This window comes from Cibotium barometz, chromosome 43, assembly GCF_041138505.1.
Source record: "Cibotium barometz isolate CiBa-2024 chromosome 43, ASM4113850v1, whole genome shotgun sequence".
Classification (NCBI taxonomy): Eukaryota; Viridiplantae; Streptophyta; class Polypodiopsida; order Cyatheales; family Cibotiaceae; genus Cibotium; species Cibotium barometz.
In genome coordinates this window covers 14,822,103-14,841,947 of record NC_141088.1, presented here as the reverse complement: position 1 = coordinate 14,841,947, position 19,845 = coordinate 14,822,103, and the positions used below count along the sequence as shown (strand labels likewise).

The 19,845-nt window shown below is 47.3% G+C and overlaps 1 protein-coding gene across 2 annotated transcripts in view; it reads right to left on the bottom strand.

Moving 5' to 3' along the window:
* Window positions 1-1,227: 1,227 nt before the first annotated feature.
* The window catches only part of LOC147613571 (Protein kinase superfamily protein), a 67,168-nt gene continuing 48,550 nt past the window's right edge, over window positions 1,228-19,845 (bottom strand). For both annotated transcript variants that reach the window (XM_086781567.1, XM_086781568.1), the window contains exon 11: window positions 1,228-1,794. In XM_086781567.1, the coding sequence (XP_086637693.1) occupies window positions 1,534-1,794 (261 nt within the window). In that variant the 3' untranslated portion in view covers window positions 1,228-1,533. The remainder of the gene's footprint in view (window positions 1,795-19,845) is intronic.

The following is a 19,845-nucleotide window of genomic DNA, read 5'->3' as shown; positions in this document are numbered from 1 at the left end:
GATTTATGTAAAAAGACAAACAAGATAAAGCTATAATAAAAGGTTACAAAGTGGAGCACCCAAATGACCAATAGGGTTAAGACAATTTTCCTTAGACTATGGGAAGAAAGCCGAGAATGTCATGAAGTTATATGATGACTTCTCTTGTGGATTTGATAAGGCAATATGTTGTGCATGGTTGAAGTGTACTAATTACTTCCTGAATCTACTATTTTTTGGATTAAAAGAGGTTCTTGCATGAGTATTGGTACATGCTAATCATTGGACTTAATGAAGGCATTAACTTAATTAAGCAATCCAAGACAATCAGTGACAAAAGCTCCAAAGCTATTGAGAAAAAATCATTTTACTATGCAAGTAATTACCTAGAATTGAAATACTTGTTGCATCAACTGTCATAAAGCAAGAGGATTAGGGTTGATATATAAGGGATGGACACTATGTAGAGACTTATGACCTAGTGAAAGAGTAGCTTCTCGTAGGAGACAGTACTCAATGTATGATTCGAAAAATATAGATCTAGTACTTTTGAGAGGCTTTTTGGAAGCTTTATAGTGATCCATGATAGTTAAGTAGTCACTTGGAATAGCAAAGGCTACTTTGTTTTTTTTACAGAGTTTTTACTTGTTTTTGTGTGTGAACCATTCTTGACATAGCTTTCACGTGTTTGTGAAGCTGATATGAGACACATTGAGATGTACTAACATGAGGTCTATCATAGCTTGTGAAGCTGATATGAGACAAATCGAGATGTACTAACATGAGGTCCGAGTCTACTGGAAATGAATATCCAAGCAGAAGGCTTAAACAAGGCTGGCTCTTTACTAGTTAGGTTGGTGGTATTACTTGGAGTGCCATGGTTCTTTTCAGTAGAAGTCTAGCAAAAGCATGTCTCCAATTGTTTACGAGGGTGTGTGCACGCATGTGTGCACAGGGGTTGTAATCTGTTGTGAGACAATTTGTGGCCTACCCTTGCCAATTGGATCCTTCGGCTTGAGGGCAATTTGATGCCTTCCAACTCATGCCACAATGTTTAGAAAGAAAAGAAATTAAGAGGTGATTTGGCGTAGTTGAGAGATTATTAGTTTGGTAATGCATGGTTGAACAAAAGAACATTCCTGTTCGAGTATTCGTTGTTGCTATGCCATACTGCAACATATTAAAGCTGTGTTAATTTCCATGTTAAACCGCATACATATCCCAAGCCTACAAGGAAATAAACGGGAGTTAAATTAAGGGACAATATATTAAGCAAAAAGAATCCAAGCCTTGCAATGTACAACTGTCATTAAGATAAACACCCTACAACTTATTGGATCCTGAACCTTCGGAATCAGATCAAATGAGGCTTTTTGCTTCAGCCTCCCAATTCTAGCTTATTTGTTCAACAGGCATGAAGCTGTACAATCATATATTTGCAAATGGGTTACAATACACTCGTATGAACACTTGATGAAACCCAACAAAGAATCACCTTGAAAAATGAGAATGCCCATGTTGTAGAGCAGACCCCAAGGCTGAAATCCAAAAGAATCAAGTTGTCCTTAGGAAAAGCTCACTACCTAAAGTTACAGAGGCTGATCCCTCAACACCAGATGTGAGCCCAGTTTCCTTCTCCAATATCTTCTCCACTTCTCTCACAACTTCCTTCATACTAGGTCTCCTGTCTGCTGTAATCTCTATACATTTAAAAGATAGTTCCATGATTGATTTGATCCCTTCTTCTGTGAAATTGTCACCCAATGTATCATCCACCAATGCTCCCAAGTTGCGCTTTTCCAAGAGGAATCGAGCCTACAGTTTCTCAACACAAGTAAGCAATCTGATCTTCACATAACACACCCTTGAGTTTGCTTGCAATATCGCGTAACATGCCCATGCTGCAAAGACTTGTCTAGACTTCTGGTCTTAAAAAAGATCAAATTAGCTAACACTGAGGATGCTTTATTGACATAAACGAGTAAACAGTGACATGCAGTTAACAGGAAAGTTCATGACACAACCCAATTACTGTCACATGCACCCTACACTGTGGTGCTATGTGACCACACTAGCTCAGCATTCAGTATAACATTTTACATCATTAATACCCTTTTAGGAACATTTCTATATGCCGTGGCCCCAGTCCGTGACATGTCAGGCACGAGCTACGCAGGTCAGTCTCTCAGCTTTAGGTGTTAGGGTCGGTCCCTTAACCCGCTTGGAGAACAAGCATTTAAGTCACCTGAGGATAGGGCATATAAGTCAGTTCATTAGATGCATTAAACCAAGCATATAAAGGCATGTCGAGGTATAAGCACATGGGCCAGCCCATGCAGCAGCCATGAGGCAAGTGATGCCTTGAATATGGTGCTAAGCACCATTAGCAGCCTATAATACCCAGTCAGCAGCATTTCCAGCCATTAGCTACAGTCGGCCAGCATGCGCAGCATTAAATGCGTATGTTCCTCAGTCATGGGCAGTAAGTACAGGCCGACAGCAGCATACGATAACCAAACAGCAGCATCATGTCACTATAAAAGCAACCCACAATCCATTGCATAAATCATCTCATTTTTCACAAAAGATTATCAAGCAGGTAGTGAATATCTGTGCCTCCGGGTTTTCTAGAGCATACAACTCAGCCTTCAAGCATCCCTAGGCAGCATAGCAGATCCTCTCATCTTCAGCCAGCATATGTGCATATCCTCAGCAGTTTTGGACTTGCATAAGTAGCTTCATAGTCTTCTACGGTGCTATTGTGTCAGCATATGGTTCAGCCTACGTATGGTCTTCCTCGTCCTTGCGTTTGGCAGTCCACAATCATCATTCACATCATTGTACAAAGTTCTCGAAAGTAATACAAGCAAATACTCCTGCTTGCATTGGGGGGGGGGGGGGGATTGGGACCCAATCTAATGTCAACTCTCATCTTCTCTCGAGTAAAATGGATTGGAAAAACTCTCAGGTTTAAAGAAGGCTTTGTTGCGTGTTACGACGGTCGACCTATTGCATGCTACATTGGTATCAAAGCTGCACGCTGTGAACCAACTTAGCTACCCAAAAGTGAGGGCATCTCGTGGATGGTAACACTGGGGTCAGGAAAAACCATTAGACGCCTCCACAATGTCAAGAGAGACTTCTTCAGAAAGCTTCAAGAAGATATGGAAGGAGAAATCAACAAAGAAGATACCACCAAAGAAACGCTTCCGCACTTCAGTGAGATGACTTCATCCAAGCAATTTTGGAGTAAAATAGATTGCTCAAGCTCCAAATTGAGGGTAAAGAAGAAGCAAAAAAAAGCCAAAGAAAAAACCCCCAAAAAAAATAAAAATCAAAAAACAAAAAGAAAGCTGAAAAAGCCAAGGACACAGTCAAGGAGATGAAAAGCCTAAAGAACTTTCAAAGCTTGAACGATTGTTTCTCATCATGGAGCAACAAAGACAAAAAGAAGAAGCCAAACAGGCTAAAGAACAAAGGGCCAAAGAAAGAAGAACTTTCAAAGCTTGAACAATTGCTCAAGCTCCAAATTGAGGCTAAAGAAGAAGCAAAAAAAGGGATCTCATCCAATGTTCATTTTCCTGGGGTTCCTCAAAGGAATCAGGCTCATCTGCATCACAAAAACTACTCATCCAAGCAGCATTAGCATGATGTGGTTCTCTTAGAGCATGTTCATTCCAGCAGTCATTCAGTCAGTCATCATTTTTATCGCTTCCGCACAGTTAAACCCAGTTCTGAAAATTTTGCAAGCCACCCTTAGGGATTTTCCCTTAGGTCTGCATTAGTAACCCATCCATCTGCATTCTTGCACAGCATTTAGGGTTGCACATGGCTTGCATAGCAGTTATCATAGCAGTCATCCTAGCAGTCATCTTAGCAGTCAGTCCTGCATACATGTTGCCCATGAACTCTCAGGGAAGAATGACATCCACCATCAAAGGAGCACATAAGTTTGGACTTCAACTGGCAGCAGGGGGTTTCTCTTCCACAGAAGACGGAAGTTTGCTCCAACATCGCCTCAGGAGGTTCAGAGCTTCAGGTACGACGGAGATGGTAGGTGAAAGGTTTCCAGGAACAGGTCAAGGGTGACTCAGGTATTTGCCATTCAGTTCCCACAGTACATAGCGTCTTGGCTCAAGGATTTCACTCCTGCAGACGGCCTCAGTCCCAGCAGAAGACAGAAGGGGGCAGTGGTTCGGAGGAGAAGGATCGCAGACGAGTCGAAGGTTGCCAGGTATCCACCCAGCAACAGTTTAGCAGCGGGGAATGTCACATGCACACCAGTCAGGTGTACAGTGACATGGCTTCATTCTAGCATCATTAGCATCATCAGGAATCATCAGGCTTTTTATCATGATTTATTCAGGCATTTTATGGGCATTTTACATCAGCCGACTGGCATTTATGCTATTAGTGGCATTATGCAGTCGTGGACATTCAGTAGGCTGGCCGACTGCATTAAGGCTGGCCGACCAGCAGCCCTGATGCATATAAATAGCAGAGCATCTCCATTCAGCCATTCAGGTTGAGCATAGTACCATTCAGCCCATGGTGCTCTAACGCATCATCATTGGCAGCAGTTACAGCATTCAGATTAACGCATCTCCAACAGCCTCATCATCAGCTAACGCATCTCCATCAGCATCTTCATCAGTAAACGCATCATCATCAGCCCTCCTCATCAGCAAACGCAGCCAGTTCAGGCCAACAGGTCAGCGTTTCATCATCCATTCAGCATACAGCTTCTGTTCCGAAGCCTCCCTTCAGTGTTTCCTTCCCAGGAGATAAGGGAAAGAGTGGACAGCAGTTCAGCCCGCATTTCCAGCACATAGTCAGCATATTCAGCAGCACAGATCCAGTTGGATCTCATTGTAACCGCATTCATTCATTTAATATAGCTGCACTGCATTGACACATACTTGTCTATCTCTTTGTATATCTGTTTGTCTCTTAAATATCATTAAGTGCAGTTAAGTATAGACTACGGTTGAGATTACTACGGTCACCATCCCTCACATGTCACACACCTCTACTCCACCTCCGCCTCTTCCTCTTTGCTGCCTGATCCCTTTTGCCCCCCTACGCAAACCCCCAACTTGTGTGCCACGCTCTGTCCCCTCCTTTGCGCCTTCAAGGACTATTTAGATATACTTCGAGCTTATGAGGAAGTGGTTGGTCCAGATGTATTTGAAGTACATATATAGACATCTTGCAATCAAGACAGATTCAAGGGGGAGGGATTGTGCCCTCTTCATTGTATATATTGGACTAAAATTGATCACCACCCTACTAATAATGGTTATTTGACATGCTCTAGTGGGTGGCAACGATGCCAGATAGCCCAAGGAGCAAGATTTGTATATGGGAGACAATGATGCCAGATGACCCATTGGGCGGCAACGATGGTATATGAGAGGCAACGATGCCAGATGACCCATCGGACGGCAACGATGCCAGATATATTGCACTTCGCAATCGGGCGGTCATTGTGACCAGATGGCCTAGATGACTGTATTGGATTTCGTAGTTGGACAGTCATTGCGACTAGATGGCCCAAATGACTATTGGATTTCATAGTCGGCGGTCAATGCGACCAGATGACCCACATGTCTATTGATGAACCTCGGGCAGTCCTAGTGACCAGATGGCCTTGAGGATAGTCTACGCAGTCCTAGTGGCCAGATGGCTCAGCACGGTTTCAATGAAACCAGACAGGACAATCCATGAACAGGAGAATCATTACTTGTGCATTAGATACTGATGTATATTTGGATTTCTTTGACTTTGTGTGTTGTTTTTGATGTATCGACAATGCTTGGATTTATGGCATGTGATAGTCTCCTGGGCTCCAGACTACCTGGCCAGTACCTAGTAGACGCGAATGATGTTACCTAGCTTGTGTCTAGTTTTTAGAGGAGGTAACTATGCATTTATTTTTTCTAACACGTGACAGGCCATAAAGAAGTACCATCAAGAACAAAGCTATTGGTCAAAGAAAAGGCATTGAGATGTTGCCAGATAATGAGATGACACCACAGATATGGGAAAAGACCAAATGCACAAGCTCACCAGATCAGGCTAGTACCTTGAAACATATGGATGTACTTAATGTACCAGGGACATATGGATGTACTTGGAAGATATGGACATACTTGGAACACTTACGGTCCGCAGTTGAGGACAACTGCAATGTAAGAGGGAGAGAATGTAACTATTTGGTCCTCCTACAACTGCGATGTAAGAGGGAGAGAATGTAACTATTTGGTCCTCCTAGCTCTATTTCACATGATGAAACCCATGCCCGAACACCAGACAAGTGGAAGAAGACACGAGGACATGGTCCATAAGGTTTGATTAAGAAAAAGCACCATTCCTAGTCAAAAAACAGGAAAAAGTAAAAAGTCAAAGAGGGTTGACCGCGAGCCAAGGGCACCATTGGAAAGAGGAGACTGAGTCGAACCAAAAAGCTAAAAGGCGCTTTCTCAAAAAGCAACTCTAAGGCCAAAAAGCAAGGCCTTAAAGCTAGAAAAGCAAAGCACCAAAAGTTGAGTAATATTTTATTAATAAAAGTAAAAAGAGCAAAAGCAAAGCATAAAAAGGCAAAACAAAAGCATGAAAGCTTTTTCGCAAAAAGCACGGTCTCTTACAAGTATAAAAAGGATTGGACTTCTCTTGTAGTACCATGAACAAGATCATTGAAGATTGAAGGAGATCGTGGAGTGTATGTGTGAGCATCATTATGATCATGGAGAGTTTCTTCTTCGCCATCAACACCTTCTCCAACTTGCTTTTCAGATGTACGGTTTAGCCCTAGACTTGTATGGACATATGCATGGGCAATACGGACGCGTGTACGGAGCTGCACGGACATATACAGAGCTATACAAGCAAAAATTGTAGAAACCCTAAAAATGTTCCAAAAATTACTTTTTGGAGGTTTTTATCGTCCGAAAACAATTAAAACAGGTTTTATATCAGTTTTCTTGCTAGAAAGAGCTTTCTAGGGTTTTCATCATCGACAAGGCTATAGGATTTGTAAGTGTGTCCTGTGTTAGCACAAGTTGCTCCTTTGGCGATCCCTAACATTAGCTCGCTGAAGCTTCTACTCCCCCCTGCTCGCGCTATTGCCTGCACGCCCTCCCCCCTTCCCGCCCTCACGTCTGTCCCCCCCCCCCCCCCCCCCCGCCTGCCCTGTGTTTCTGCCGCCCGTGCGTTTGCTCCCCCCCCCCCCCCCCCCCCGCGCCTGGTTTTCTTGCGCCCCCCGCCCCAGTGCTGTGGCGCCCGCTACCCCCTGCTCCTCTCCTTCGCGCCCCCCTCCCTTCTTCAGCGCCCCACCCCCCTCCACCAGCCTCCACCCTCTCTTCCCCCCCCACCCCCCTTTCGCGTTGCTCCCGCCCCCCCGTGGTTTTTTCTTCGCCGCCACCGGGATCTTATCCAGGCCTGCCTTCTTGCAGATGTGGGCAAGATCCTGGACGTTCAGTTACTGGGCCGTGGACACTACCAGATTGAGTTCGAGACAGCCTAGAGCGTGGCTCAGGTCCTAGCCATGAGTCCCCGCTCTGGCATTCTTCAGACCTTGGCAGCATGGCTTTGACCCAGCAGCGGTCGAGCAGGGAGAGCGCCTATTTCATGTTACAGTTTGCTTCCCTGGACTCCACCGTGAGTACCTTCCGCTCCTTTCAAGGCTAGGAGCATTGGTGGGCTCAGTGCTTGAGACTGGCCCCACAGCAGCTTTAGTGGTGGCTAGAGCAGCTGGGCTACCTTCGGTCAAAGTTTTGGTTCCTGACATCTCCTCCCTTCCGAAGGTCATTCAGCTACCTAGGATAGGGGGGGGATGGATTGATCAGAGAGTGGAGTTTTTGGGGCTCCCGAACCAGTGTTTTATCTGCAGGCAGGTCGGCCACATGGCCAAGGCCTGCCCTCACAGGAGACCCCGACCTTCACCGCAATAGCAGGCCCCCGATGGCCCGCCCACAGATGCGGCTCGGCAGGCAGCCTCCGGGACACCTGCTCAGTCCACAGAGACCTCGGAGTGGCAGTTGGACAGGGGCGCCGTCGAGGGAGACAGCCACAGCAGCACGCCCAGAGACCGATGCAACAGCAGCCACAGTCTCAGCATCACTGGGTTCCCGTGAGGAACAGCTTTGCTCCCCTCCAAGAGGAGACCCCAGCGCCGACTGAAGACCAGGAGATGCCAGCACCCCCTCCTCTGCCCCCACCCCCCCCCTCCCGCATCGCTTCCACCTTCGCCTCCTCCCGTTCCCGCTCCGGTTTTGGCAGCGGCTCCTTCTCCACCCCCCCCCCCCCCCCCCCCCGCGCCTCGCCTCGCCTCCCCGGGAGGCCCTGACAGTTCCCTGGCGGTCACCTGCAATCCGGCGAACACTGAGCACCGACCTTGCTCGAGCACCGCAGAGTAGACTTACCATGCCATTCGGGCTTCACGTGTCACGATTGTGACGTGTTTATATATCAGATTCTCTCTTCATTGCTGATTACTGTTGCAGATACAAAGAGTTACCAGCCAAAGGGAACCCCTACCCTCGACTGGTTGCGACTCTTCGTCAAAGGATGTACCTCTTCATCGAATAGCCACATCTCTTCGACGAATGGTTGTATCCCTTAGTGAATGGTTGTGCCTCTACATCGACTGGACACATCCCTTAGCCTAAAAGTTGTACCCTTTCGTCTAAGGTCATGTCCTTTCATCAAAGGACATGCCTCTTCAAATGTGTCTCTTCATCTCCTATATAAGAGACCTATTGTACTCAGTTTAATAACAACAAGTCAATTCAATCTTGTCTCAAGTGTTCTCCTGAAGGTTCTTGTTCTAAGTTAATTACTTAAGTAGTAATTAGTACACAATATGCAGGATTAACAACATAATCCTCACAGTGGTATCAGAGCAAATTTTTTTCCTACCCGTGGGTTGTGAAGCCCTCACCCTCTCCGCGGCACTCCCTCATCCACCTCTCCTTTCGGTGTTGTATGGAAGAAGCAGAGCAATGGTGGACTTGGCGTGAATCCTTGCTTGTAGTAATGTAAACAAGTACACAAGGTCTCACACCCATATACACGTATTGTGTGTATAGCAGAGAGGGACCCCCTGCAGTATTTCCGGAATGCCCTCCCTCCCTGCTGCCGGTGGCGTTCGCAACATGGCAGGAACTGCCCCCTTCGCTGCTGACTATGGAGCCCCCCTCTCTTCGCCTTGGTTGCTGCCAACCGGCGCTCTTGTTTGCTGAGCGTGGCTGCCTACTATATGCTGAGCGTGGCTGAGCGTCACCTCCACTCCTACTTTGTGTGCTACTATATGCAGTGACTGCTGGTTCAACACTGTTCGTAGCGACCCATTCGGCGATCAGCCTTCGAAGCGTCACCTCCACGCGGCGATTCAGCTTTCGAAGCGTCACCTCCACCCGGCGACGGCCTTCGAAGCGTCAACCTTCAAAAAAAACAAAACACCAATACACAACATTAATAAGTGTACTGCCACGTGGAATTCCAAAAAAAAAAACAAAAATATCAAAAACAGGCCAACAAGCATCGTCGACATGCAGAATTTCAAGACGGAGACTTGGTCTTATTATATGTGGCACCTCACCGCTACAAAACAGTGAAGTCAGTTTTTCCAAAGTTACGACCTCGCTTCTATGGGCCTTTCAAGATTCTTAAGAAAAATTCAACTGTCAGTTATAAGTTGGAACTTCCACCGTCATGGGGAAAGATTCATCCGACTTTTCACATATCTTGGCTCAAACAGTATATTCAAGGAGATTCGCCTGTTCCAGACTTATCTTCTTATGTACCAGAAATTGAAGATGACCATATTATCCTTGTTCCAGAAGTAATACTTGACGTAAGACAGAAGGAAACAAGAAGAAAGTTGACTACAGAATTTCTTGTGAAGTGGATGGACTTGGATGAGTCTGATTCCACTTGGCAAACAGATGAAGAAATGCAGCAGTACCCTAACCTTCTTCAGGAGTTCTTCGACAAACGGATGTCTATCATTTGACACATGGGTTTTATTTTAAATGGGAGGGAATGTCACGATTGTGACGTGTTTATATATCAGATTCTCTCTTCATTGCTGATTACTGTTGCAGATACAAAGAGTTACCAGCCAAAGGGAACCCCTACCCTCGACTGGTTGCGACTCTTCGTCAAAGGATGTACCTCTTCATCGAATAGCCACATCTCTTCGACGAATGGTTGTATCCCTTAGTGAATGGTTGTGCCTCTACATCGACTGGACACATCCCTTAGCCTAAAAGTTGTACCCTTTCGTCTAAGGTCATGTCCTTTCATCAAAGGACATGCCTCTTCAAATGTGTCTCTTCATCTCCTATATAAGAGACCTATTGTACTCAGTTTAATAACAAGAAGTCAATTCAATCTTGTCTCAAGTGTTCTCCTGAAGGTTCTTGTTCTAAGTTAATTACTTAAGTAGTAATTAGTACACAATATGCAGGATTAACAACATAATCCTCACATCACGGATATCCTCTATCCGTAGTCGGCTGAGTCATCTCGACACTAGACAGCGCTCGGAGGCTTTTGATTACTCCTTCACACGGCTTTTTGGAGCGGAGGGCCCCCATGAGCCAGCACCCATCAGAGTTCATGTAGTGATACCTCCGGCCCGAGGGGAGGAGGCACTTGATTCAGCGGTGGCCTTCTCATTCCCTCTCTGTGGCCCTAGCGACCGAGAGTGGACTCTGGATCTTGCTCTTAGCATTTTGAAGACTCAGGCAGTTGAGTTTTCTCACCATGTGAGCGATCTGGAGGTGACAGACGTGATAGGCCGACTCTGGGAGTTGGCTCATTTTTTCTTTGATACCGGGAGTGTGGATGCATCCGGGATTCGACATTTGGTGGTTCACATAGTGGCAGACTTAGCACGCGACCCTAGATATGTATGCATACACGAGGTTGCTCTGTCTGAGTGGGAGGCAGTCGCCATGGGACACAGCCACTGGCGCCTGATCCAAGATTCTTGCAGCACACCGGGTGGGCAGATTCGTAGCCGCTCGGATGGGGACTATTCTCCATCCAAGCCGCTTGCGAAGGCCCGCCGTATGGCTGAGACAGCCTCCACCTCAGCAGGTCATCCATGAGGATCATCTCATGGAATGTACAGGGCCTTGGCGGCGCATACTATATACGTTATCGTGGTTGCTTGAGGCAGGAGCTTCAGAGATGCCTGGTTGGGGGCAGTATTGATATTCTGATGATGCAGGAGCACCATTTGGGTGAGAGCAGGATCCGGAGATACGGTTCGGTGATGCCTGGTAGATGGGACACATTTTGGTCTGCAGGGTTTGGCCCCTTGGGTGGGCAAGGAGGAGTATGTATGGTCATTGTGGATGTATGGCGGCAAGCCATTGTGGATCGCGGGATCATTGTGCCTGGTAGAGCACAGTATGTCATTCTGAGGATGCATGATGAGCTCTTTGGCGTGCTCAATGTCTATGTGCCCAACCATGCTAGTGCCAGAGCAGAGTTCTGGACCCAGGTTACGGATGCATTGCCAGAGGCCGCACATTGGTGTGTCGGGGGAGACTTCAACATGCTTGAGGACCCGGCCGATAGGGTGGGAGGCAGTCATGTTACAGTGCATGGCACGGAGCTTGCAGCTTGGGAGCGATTTTGCATGACACTGAGGATCACTGATGCATGGCAGCATGAGGCTTTCTCTCGCTCTCAGGACAGTCTTAGTTTCTCTCGGTCGGATCGCCGGCAGGGAGGGACTAATCTATCACGGATTGATCGCTTCTATGTGGCGACAGGTTAGGGGAGCATGGGGGCTCCGTTGGCATTCTCGCTGGCATCTCTTTTTCAGACCATGCACCAGTTATTTTGACACTTGAGGAGAGGGCACGGGAGACCAGCTTGCAGTTGAGGATCCCAGAGAGGGTACTTACAAATCCTAGTCTCGCTGAGGACATTGAGAGGATATGGCATGTTAGCCAGAGCTCTGACCAGGATGCAGCAGGCCAGTGTGCCCAGGGACTCATCGAGCTTAGCTCTTTTTTGCACGCTGCAGCCTTGACACGGCTGGGAGAGACTCGCGAGCGGGAGCGTCGGTTGAGACGTAGCTTTGCTTCGCTTCAGCGCCTTCAGGAGCAGCAGCCTACATGTGAGCGGGTGGCATCCCAGCTGAGCCAGGCACGCCAGGAGGTTAGAGAGGCAGAGGAGCAGAGACATGAGTTCTACTATCGTCGCCAGGCCTCTCAGTGGACACAGCTTGGTGATAGAGTGACTGGGGAGTTTTTTGAGATTACTGGACCTCGCCATGCTCGAGCAGGAGTCCGCTAGCTCAGGAGGCAGGACGGATCGGTAGCCACTGAGCCCGGGGAGATTAGAGCCATTGCCACTGTGTTCTATAGAGACCTGCTTTCAGCGGAGCCAGCCACTCTAGCTCAGGATGCTTGCAGACAGAGTGTGTGGGCCCATGTGCAGAGGAGGGTCACAGATCGTATGCACACAGTTCTGGGTGAGCCTCTTTCAGAGGTTGAGCTTGCTGAGGCCTTGAGGGTGCTTCCGCGCCATAGTTGCCCTGGGGAGGACAGATTGACGCATGCCTTTTTTATGCGCTATTGGGACCTTTTGGGGCCAGGTCTCCGCAGGGGCTTTCAGTATGTTTTGGACACTGGGGTGATGCCACAGAGCTTTTCAGAGAGCTTGATCTTTCTTATCCCCGAGGGGGAGGGAGTATCAGATGATATTCGGCATTGGAGACCTATTACGATCCTCAATACTGTCTACAAGGTCTTAGCAAAGGCCTTGAGTTTGAGGATCCAGCCCTTCCTCGGGGAGTTGATTCATGCTACCCAGACAGGATTCGTCAAGGAGCGCAGTATCCTTGACAACATTTTCACCTTCTGGGAGGCGATGGCCCGAGCTAGATTTCTCGGTGAGGACCTGGTCGTGATGCTTCTCGATTTTGAGAAGGCATACGATAGGATCGATTGGGGTTTCTTAGAGGGCACTATGCTTCGCCTGGGCTTTGAGCTAGTTTGGATTCGAGGAGTGGCAGCTCTATATTCCACAGCTCATAGCCAGGTGCTGATGGCAGGAGGACGGGGGCCGAGTTTTGAGTTGACCAGATCAGTCCGTCGGGGGTGTCCTCTCGCCCCTTTTCTTTTTCTCTTCTTTGCTGAGGCTATGAGCATGTATCTGACGGCAGAGAAGGTTGGTTTGAGTGCTATGGACTATGAGACGGAGCAGGACAGCCAGGCCATCAGATTCATTAGGGGCCAGCCTCGCCTTGTTCCTTCACCGGATTTCTCGTCCGCCAACTGGACACAGGAGAGGGATCTACGATGGGAGCTCCTCAGCAGCCTCACCATCTGGTTCACCTGGAGAGCCCGGTGTTTCAGGGCCTTTGAGGGGAGACTGGAGCCACCAGCAGAGACTATCCGGGGGATTTGGCAGGAGTTGATCCACACCCTGCGGGGACAGTATGACCGCATCCGGGGCGACTCGGATGAGGCGATCTTGCGGCACCAGGCCTTTCACACCACTTGGCGCAGCGGCCCCTTCTATACCCTACACGCGGGTTCCCCCCGCTGGCACTACAGGCCACCTGTTTGGCTTTTCCCCCCTCCTATTGTATGATATAGCCCCTCAGTTCTTTGTACTGATATTTGTACTTTTTTGCACCTAGGGAGAGTCTCCCTAGCTGCCTTGCTTGGATCTCTGCTCTGTTTTCTTATGAACAAGAGTAAGCGCCTCTGGTCCTCACCTTCCAAGAGGACTCCATGTAAATCGCTCCGTCATTCCCAACCGAGGCCTATTTTCAAAGGTGGGCCTCTAGCTATTATGCCAATAGAATGACCTCTCTAACTTCTCCAAGGTACCCCCTATGACCTCCAACCAGAGAATCATGGGCACCATGGAGAAGGACTTGGCGCTTTTATTTGGGTACACAAAGACGGTTCTTGAAAAACAACCAACTATCCTATATACTGTAGTGGCCTAGTTCTGAGTTGAGGGCCAGCTGATATTATGTCCCAAACTCTTCCGAATCCGGATACTATGCCTTCATATTGTCCAAGTCATTGGCTTGGATTTCCAGCATAGTGAACTCCTGCAATGTTTGGATTGTGCCTTTTCAACTAAGAGCATCGGCAACGGGGTTGTTTTTGTTGGAACAATTGACTCCAACTGGACTGCCAATCACTCCATTGGGCACTGGGCATGGTTTGCAACCATTTAAGTGCCTACTGATCTATCTTAATTGTGAAGTTCCTCCCACACACAAAGTGCTTCCAATGTTTAAGAGCAATCATCGCCCCCAAAAGCTCTTTAACATACACCGAATAATTCTTTTCAACGTTATTCAACTTGCAGCTATAGTAAGCTACTGGCCTACCATCTTGCTGTAAAACAGCTCCAATGGCAAGGTTACTGGAATCGGTAATCACCTCAAAAGGATCATCCCATGATGCCAACTTAAAAACTGGAGACTTAGAGGCAACTTTCTTCATTGCATGGAATGCCTCTAGAGCCTTGCCCGTGACAGATACTTTCTGATGATGAGCCTTCATGCCCTTGAGCAAGTAAATGAGCGGTGCTACAAGGTCAAAAAACTTGTCCATGTGTGCTGTAGGCTTGACAAAGACCCACAAATGAGCAGATTTTCTAAGCTGTAGTGGGAACTCCCAACTAAGAATGGCATGTACTTTTTCAGGATCGAGACTAATACCTGATAAATATATGATGTATCCCAAGCAATGGATTTCTAGTACTCCAAACTCACTCTTCTTGGCATTAATAAACAATTCATTGTCTTGCAAGAGTTGCAAAACCTGTGCCACATCTCGCTCATGTTGCTCTGCAATCCCTGAGAAGATAAGAATGTCATCTAAGAAGATGAAGACGCATTTGCCAATGAGATCCCGAGAAACCCGAGACATAATTTTGTTGAACGTCACTCATGCGTTGGTGAGTCCAAAGGACATTACCACGAATTCGCAGTGCCCACGCTTGGTCCTAAAGGCAGTTTTTGAAATGTCAGCCTCGAAGATCCGAACATGATAGTAGCCACTCTTAAGATCTATCTTAGAGAAAAAATTTGCACCATTGAGTCATTCTAGGATGTACTCTATTCTAGGCATGGGAAATCTATTTTTAAATGTTAGCTTATTGAGTGCCCTGTGATCCACACATAAGCGTGCGGACTTATCCTTCTTATCGACAAACAGAATGGGAGCGGAAAAAGGGGAGGATGATGGTTGAATAAATCCACACCAGAGTAGTTGGGCTAACTGCTGCTGCCTTAGAAAGGCGGTAGGGGAACTTGTTAGGAGGTTCTGAACCAAGAACCAACTCTATGTGATGGTCCTCAGGTCTATTGGGTGGGAAACCGGGTGGGAGGTCGTCTCGCAGCATGATGTTGCTGTATTGAGACAAAAGACCAGCCATCTGCTGCTCCATTGCGGACGCTATTTGAACTGCATTAGACTGAGAGCGGACATATAGTAACGCACACTCCGCTCCTTTTCTAATGGCTCGTTGGGCTTGAATGTGGGAAATGAGTGGAATTCCAAGAATTCTCCGATCCGCGCGAATCATGATGGACTCAAGAAAACCTTCAACAATGGTAAAAGTGTCCTGTCTCCAATTAAGAATGGGTGCATATTGTCTAAACCACTATATCCCGAGGATCATGTCACACACTTAAAGAGGGGAGACAATGAAATTCCATTGGAATGTGGCCCTCCGGACTTGAAACTCAAACTACTAAGCTTTATGAGAAATGTGTGTACGTAGACCAGTACGTAGACCAGGGGTGAACCCATCCACATCTAGATGATCAAGAACCAAGGTACAGCACATCTTGTTTGCCAATTGCGGAGAGATGGAATCCTCAAAACTGCCCATGTCAAAGAGAACAATGAACTAGTGTCCCCTTGCAGTGCCATAGGTACAAATGAGAGCCTTTGTCTGTCCCTCAGCCTCACCCTCTTGCTTATCATCAAATACCACTGGTGGCAAAAGCTGAACGGCAATAGAGGCTAATGGCGGAGGTGAGGATGGGGCTGCTATGGTTGCTACAGTCGAAGTGGATGCCTTCACAGACTTTTTAGCCTGAAACTTAGTGCAATCTTTCTTCCCATGTCCCACAATGTGACAGAAGAAACAACGGTCCTCTTTCGTGTACCGTGTCTCTTCATCTGGCTAGAGATAACCTCCAGTGATGCCCTCTTAGCTTTTTCCTCAGGAGTTTTCTTGGCCATAGACTCCTTCCTATTGCCCGATTGATCCTGAGAGTTTTTCTTTTAGTCCTTTTGGTCTTTGTTGTTCTAAGCCCCCTTACCTTGGGTAGATGACTGTTGTTGGGGCTTAGGGAAAGAGTGTACCTACTTGGGCTTACCTCTGTTCAGCAGCAATTCCTGATTCTAAGTTAGGGTCAATGATCGTGCATAAGTTTGAGACTCAAAATTCCTAACTGGTTACCTAATGTTAGTGTCTAAACCTCGGATGAACTCCTTGAGCTTATCTTCTTCCAATATGCCCAACTACTGCACCATTGTTATGAACCATTGTAATGACCTTGTTGGAATAGGTCAAAACAGGGGAACCACCCTAAGTGAGTTTGTAAAACCTGTCCTCAAGATTCGTCATGTACTGTGGTGAAAGAAAACGGGCTTTGAGGTCAACCACAAGGATAGTCCAATGAAATTGGAATTGGCCTATGATGGGGTCTGTGTGAAGTTGCGACCAATGCTACCACATGGTCTTTGTCTTGTGGATCTGTGATTTTAGCTAAAGGAAAATGTGCTTCAAATTGATGAATAAATTGAGTAACAGTAGCATGATCACACCTACCATCATACTTACTAAAATTTGGAGAGGTTCGTATGATAATGGTGGTAGGGATGACAGAGGACGAGGAATTCCGAGCCGGCTGGGGGAGGGATACTAGAATTTGTGCCATCGTCTACTGATGCTGGATTTGCATAGCCTCCTAGTCGAGTCTTTGCTGAAACTCTCGGTCGACGATTTCTCAATGGCGCTGGTCTTCCTCATATTTGCATGTGCCTTCCTTAATCTCGTTGTTCCTCCGCATGTCTCAATTCTTTTTGTTCTTCATCTTTTCTTTTTGCTTCTTCATGTCTTTCTTCGTCTTTTCTTTTTGCTTCTTCACGTCTATCTTCGTCTTTTCTTCTTTGTTCCTCCATGGTGAGGAGGATCTGTGCAGATAGAATATGCCTTCTTTGGGCTTCACTTTTTCTGCGACAAGCTGCATCTTTAAAGAAATTATTTTCCCCATCATTATTCTCACGAGCTCTTCTGTGCTTGGCGGAAGCGTACTTTCAGTTTGGAAGCTTTGTGCCTCCATAACTTCTTGCTGGCTTTCTTCTCGATGTGATTTCTCCCCCAACATGGTGGAGGCCTTGGTGTTTTTTCCGGACCACAGTATTACCATCCACCAGATGCTCTCACTTCTTTAGGTAGCTAAGTTGGGTCACCAACCTACTGCTTTGATACCAATGTTACATGCACTGAGGTTGATCGTGATAACCCACAACAAGGCCTTCTTTATACCTCTATGTGGTGAGAATCTTTAGCATCCAATTGAGAGAGTATAGAGAGATAAGAGAAAGAGAATGAAGAAGACGACACAGTATTGGGTCCCAAATACCCATTGAAGGACCCCCCTACACGCAGGAGTATTTGCTTATATTATTCTTTGGAGAATGTTGTACAATGCTTGAGTAAACAAGCAATATGAATGCCCAACGCAAGGACAACGAAGACCGTACGTCAGGTGAGAATCCACCAAATCCAAGGCTCTGCTGAAGACTCTTCGGGCCACTGAGAAGAGGAGATTCATTGTCTGCCTGGAGATGAGGAGGATGCTAAACTGCTGTATACTTTGCTGAATACCTGAGAAAAACTGAATGATGATTGAAGCAACTGCTTTTATACGCTCCCATGCTGCTGGTCGGCCAGCATAAACTATCGGCCAGTAGCAAAATGGACAATTTTAGCATGAAATGTTTGTGCATGGGAAAAAGGTCTTTTAATGCTGCCCGACTGCTGTATTACAACCCGACTGTATGCTGAGCACATTTTATGCTGGCCAACCAATGCTTGTAATCATTGATGCTGGCCGACTGCTGCTCAGAGGCCTTCAAGGCTGGCCGACTGCTGGTAGGGGCAAAGTGAGGCAGCTGACAGGCTGCCTAGGCCCTCCAAGGCCTAGATGAAGCCCTTAAAGCCTGCCATAAGCTATGGACTCGCCCATGGATGATGCTGCTAGCTTCTACATGCTTGGTAATGCTTGACCTAATACTAAGGCTGACTTCTACATGTACTATCTGATGAATTCTCCAAGTGGGTTAAGAGGACTGGCACTTGATTGACCTCTAAGGCTCGGAGACTGACCTACGTAGCTCTTGCCCAACTGTCCCTGGACTGAGGGCTCACAATGGGGTCACACCGTATGACAAAAAGTTATCCCTGGACTGAGGGCTCACAATGGGGTCACACCGTATGACAAAAAGTTATCCCTGGACTGAGGGCTCACAATGGGGTCACACCGTATGACAAAAAGTTACTACTTCTGTACAAAATCTTGCACTGATGTTCATGCTAGTGTGTCACTGTGTACCCCAGTGCAGGGTGCACATGACACCACTTGCCAATTGTCCTTCTTTTGGAGGATAAACGAAGACCAAAGCATCAACAAAGCGTTTGCATCCTTGATTACTTGGTCGAGGACCCACAGATCGTGAGAAGAGTCAAAGAGATTTGGGAATCCCTTGCTTTTAGGCCGGGAGAGGCAACACAACGCTCAACTATGGACCGCAAGGGATCAACACACTTTTACAAAGCACGCGACAGACTCACCATGTTCAGAGAGTAGGAGAGGAGTCTCTGCAGGAGCCTAGCCTCCCCTCCAACAAAGCTAAGCAGACCCTACACAGCCCGTGGGTGGAGTCCCAATTGGAGGCCACCCGCACGGAGATCCGGGCGATTGAGGAGCGGAGGGTGGAATATCAGTACCCTGGTAGGGCCTCCTCACGCAAGGGATTGGGTCACCCTCTCTAAGACTGCACACCCTCACCATCACAAAGACAGGATTTGGAGGTTGAGGGGCCCATACGATAATATGGAGGTAGATTCCCACCCCCCCCCAACCCCCAAATCACACACACAAGGTCCAGGCCATAGCCACAAGCTTTTTCAAAGATCTCCCTTTAGCAAATGCCCTAACCCCACAGGTGGAGGTGGTGAGGGAGAGAGTTTGGCAGCATACCTGGGAGGTGGTACCCCCTGCCCTCCAGGCCCTCTTGTGCTCCCCCTTCTCACTCATCGAGTTGCGAGATTCATTTCATCCCCTTCCACAAGACAAGTGTCCGGGCGAGGATGGCTTACCGGTCTCTCTCTTTTTGCAAGGCGGTTTCATGGCCTCAAAACACATGCCAGAGAGACTTTCTGAGGGGCTGATTCACTTGATTCCGAATGAGGGTGGAGACCGTTTGGAGATTCGTCACTAGCGCCCCATCACCCTCTTAGGCAATGTTTACAAAATCCTTGCCAAAGTCATCAGCCGACGCTTGCAACCTCATCTCCCCCACCTAATTCATGGCACCCAAATCGGCTTCATCCAAGATGGAAGCATCTTGGATAATATCTTCGCCTTTTGGGAGGCGACAACTTCAGCCAGGCTTCGTAGGGAGGACATTGCAGTTCTACTTCTCGACTTTGAGAAGGGCTATAACAGAAGCGACTAGGTTTTCTTAGAGGGAACCATGCTCAGGATGGGCTTTTCGGCAAAATAGATTAGAGGTGTCTCCGCCCTCATAGCCAGGTCCTCATCTAAGGGGCCAAGGGGGATAGGTTTTCGAT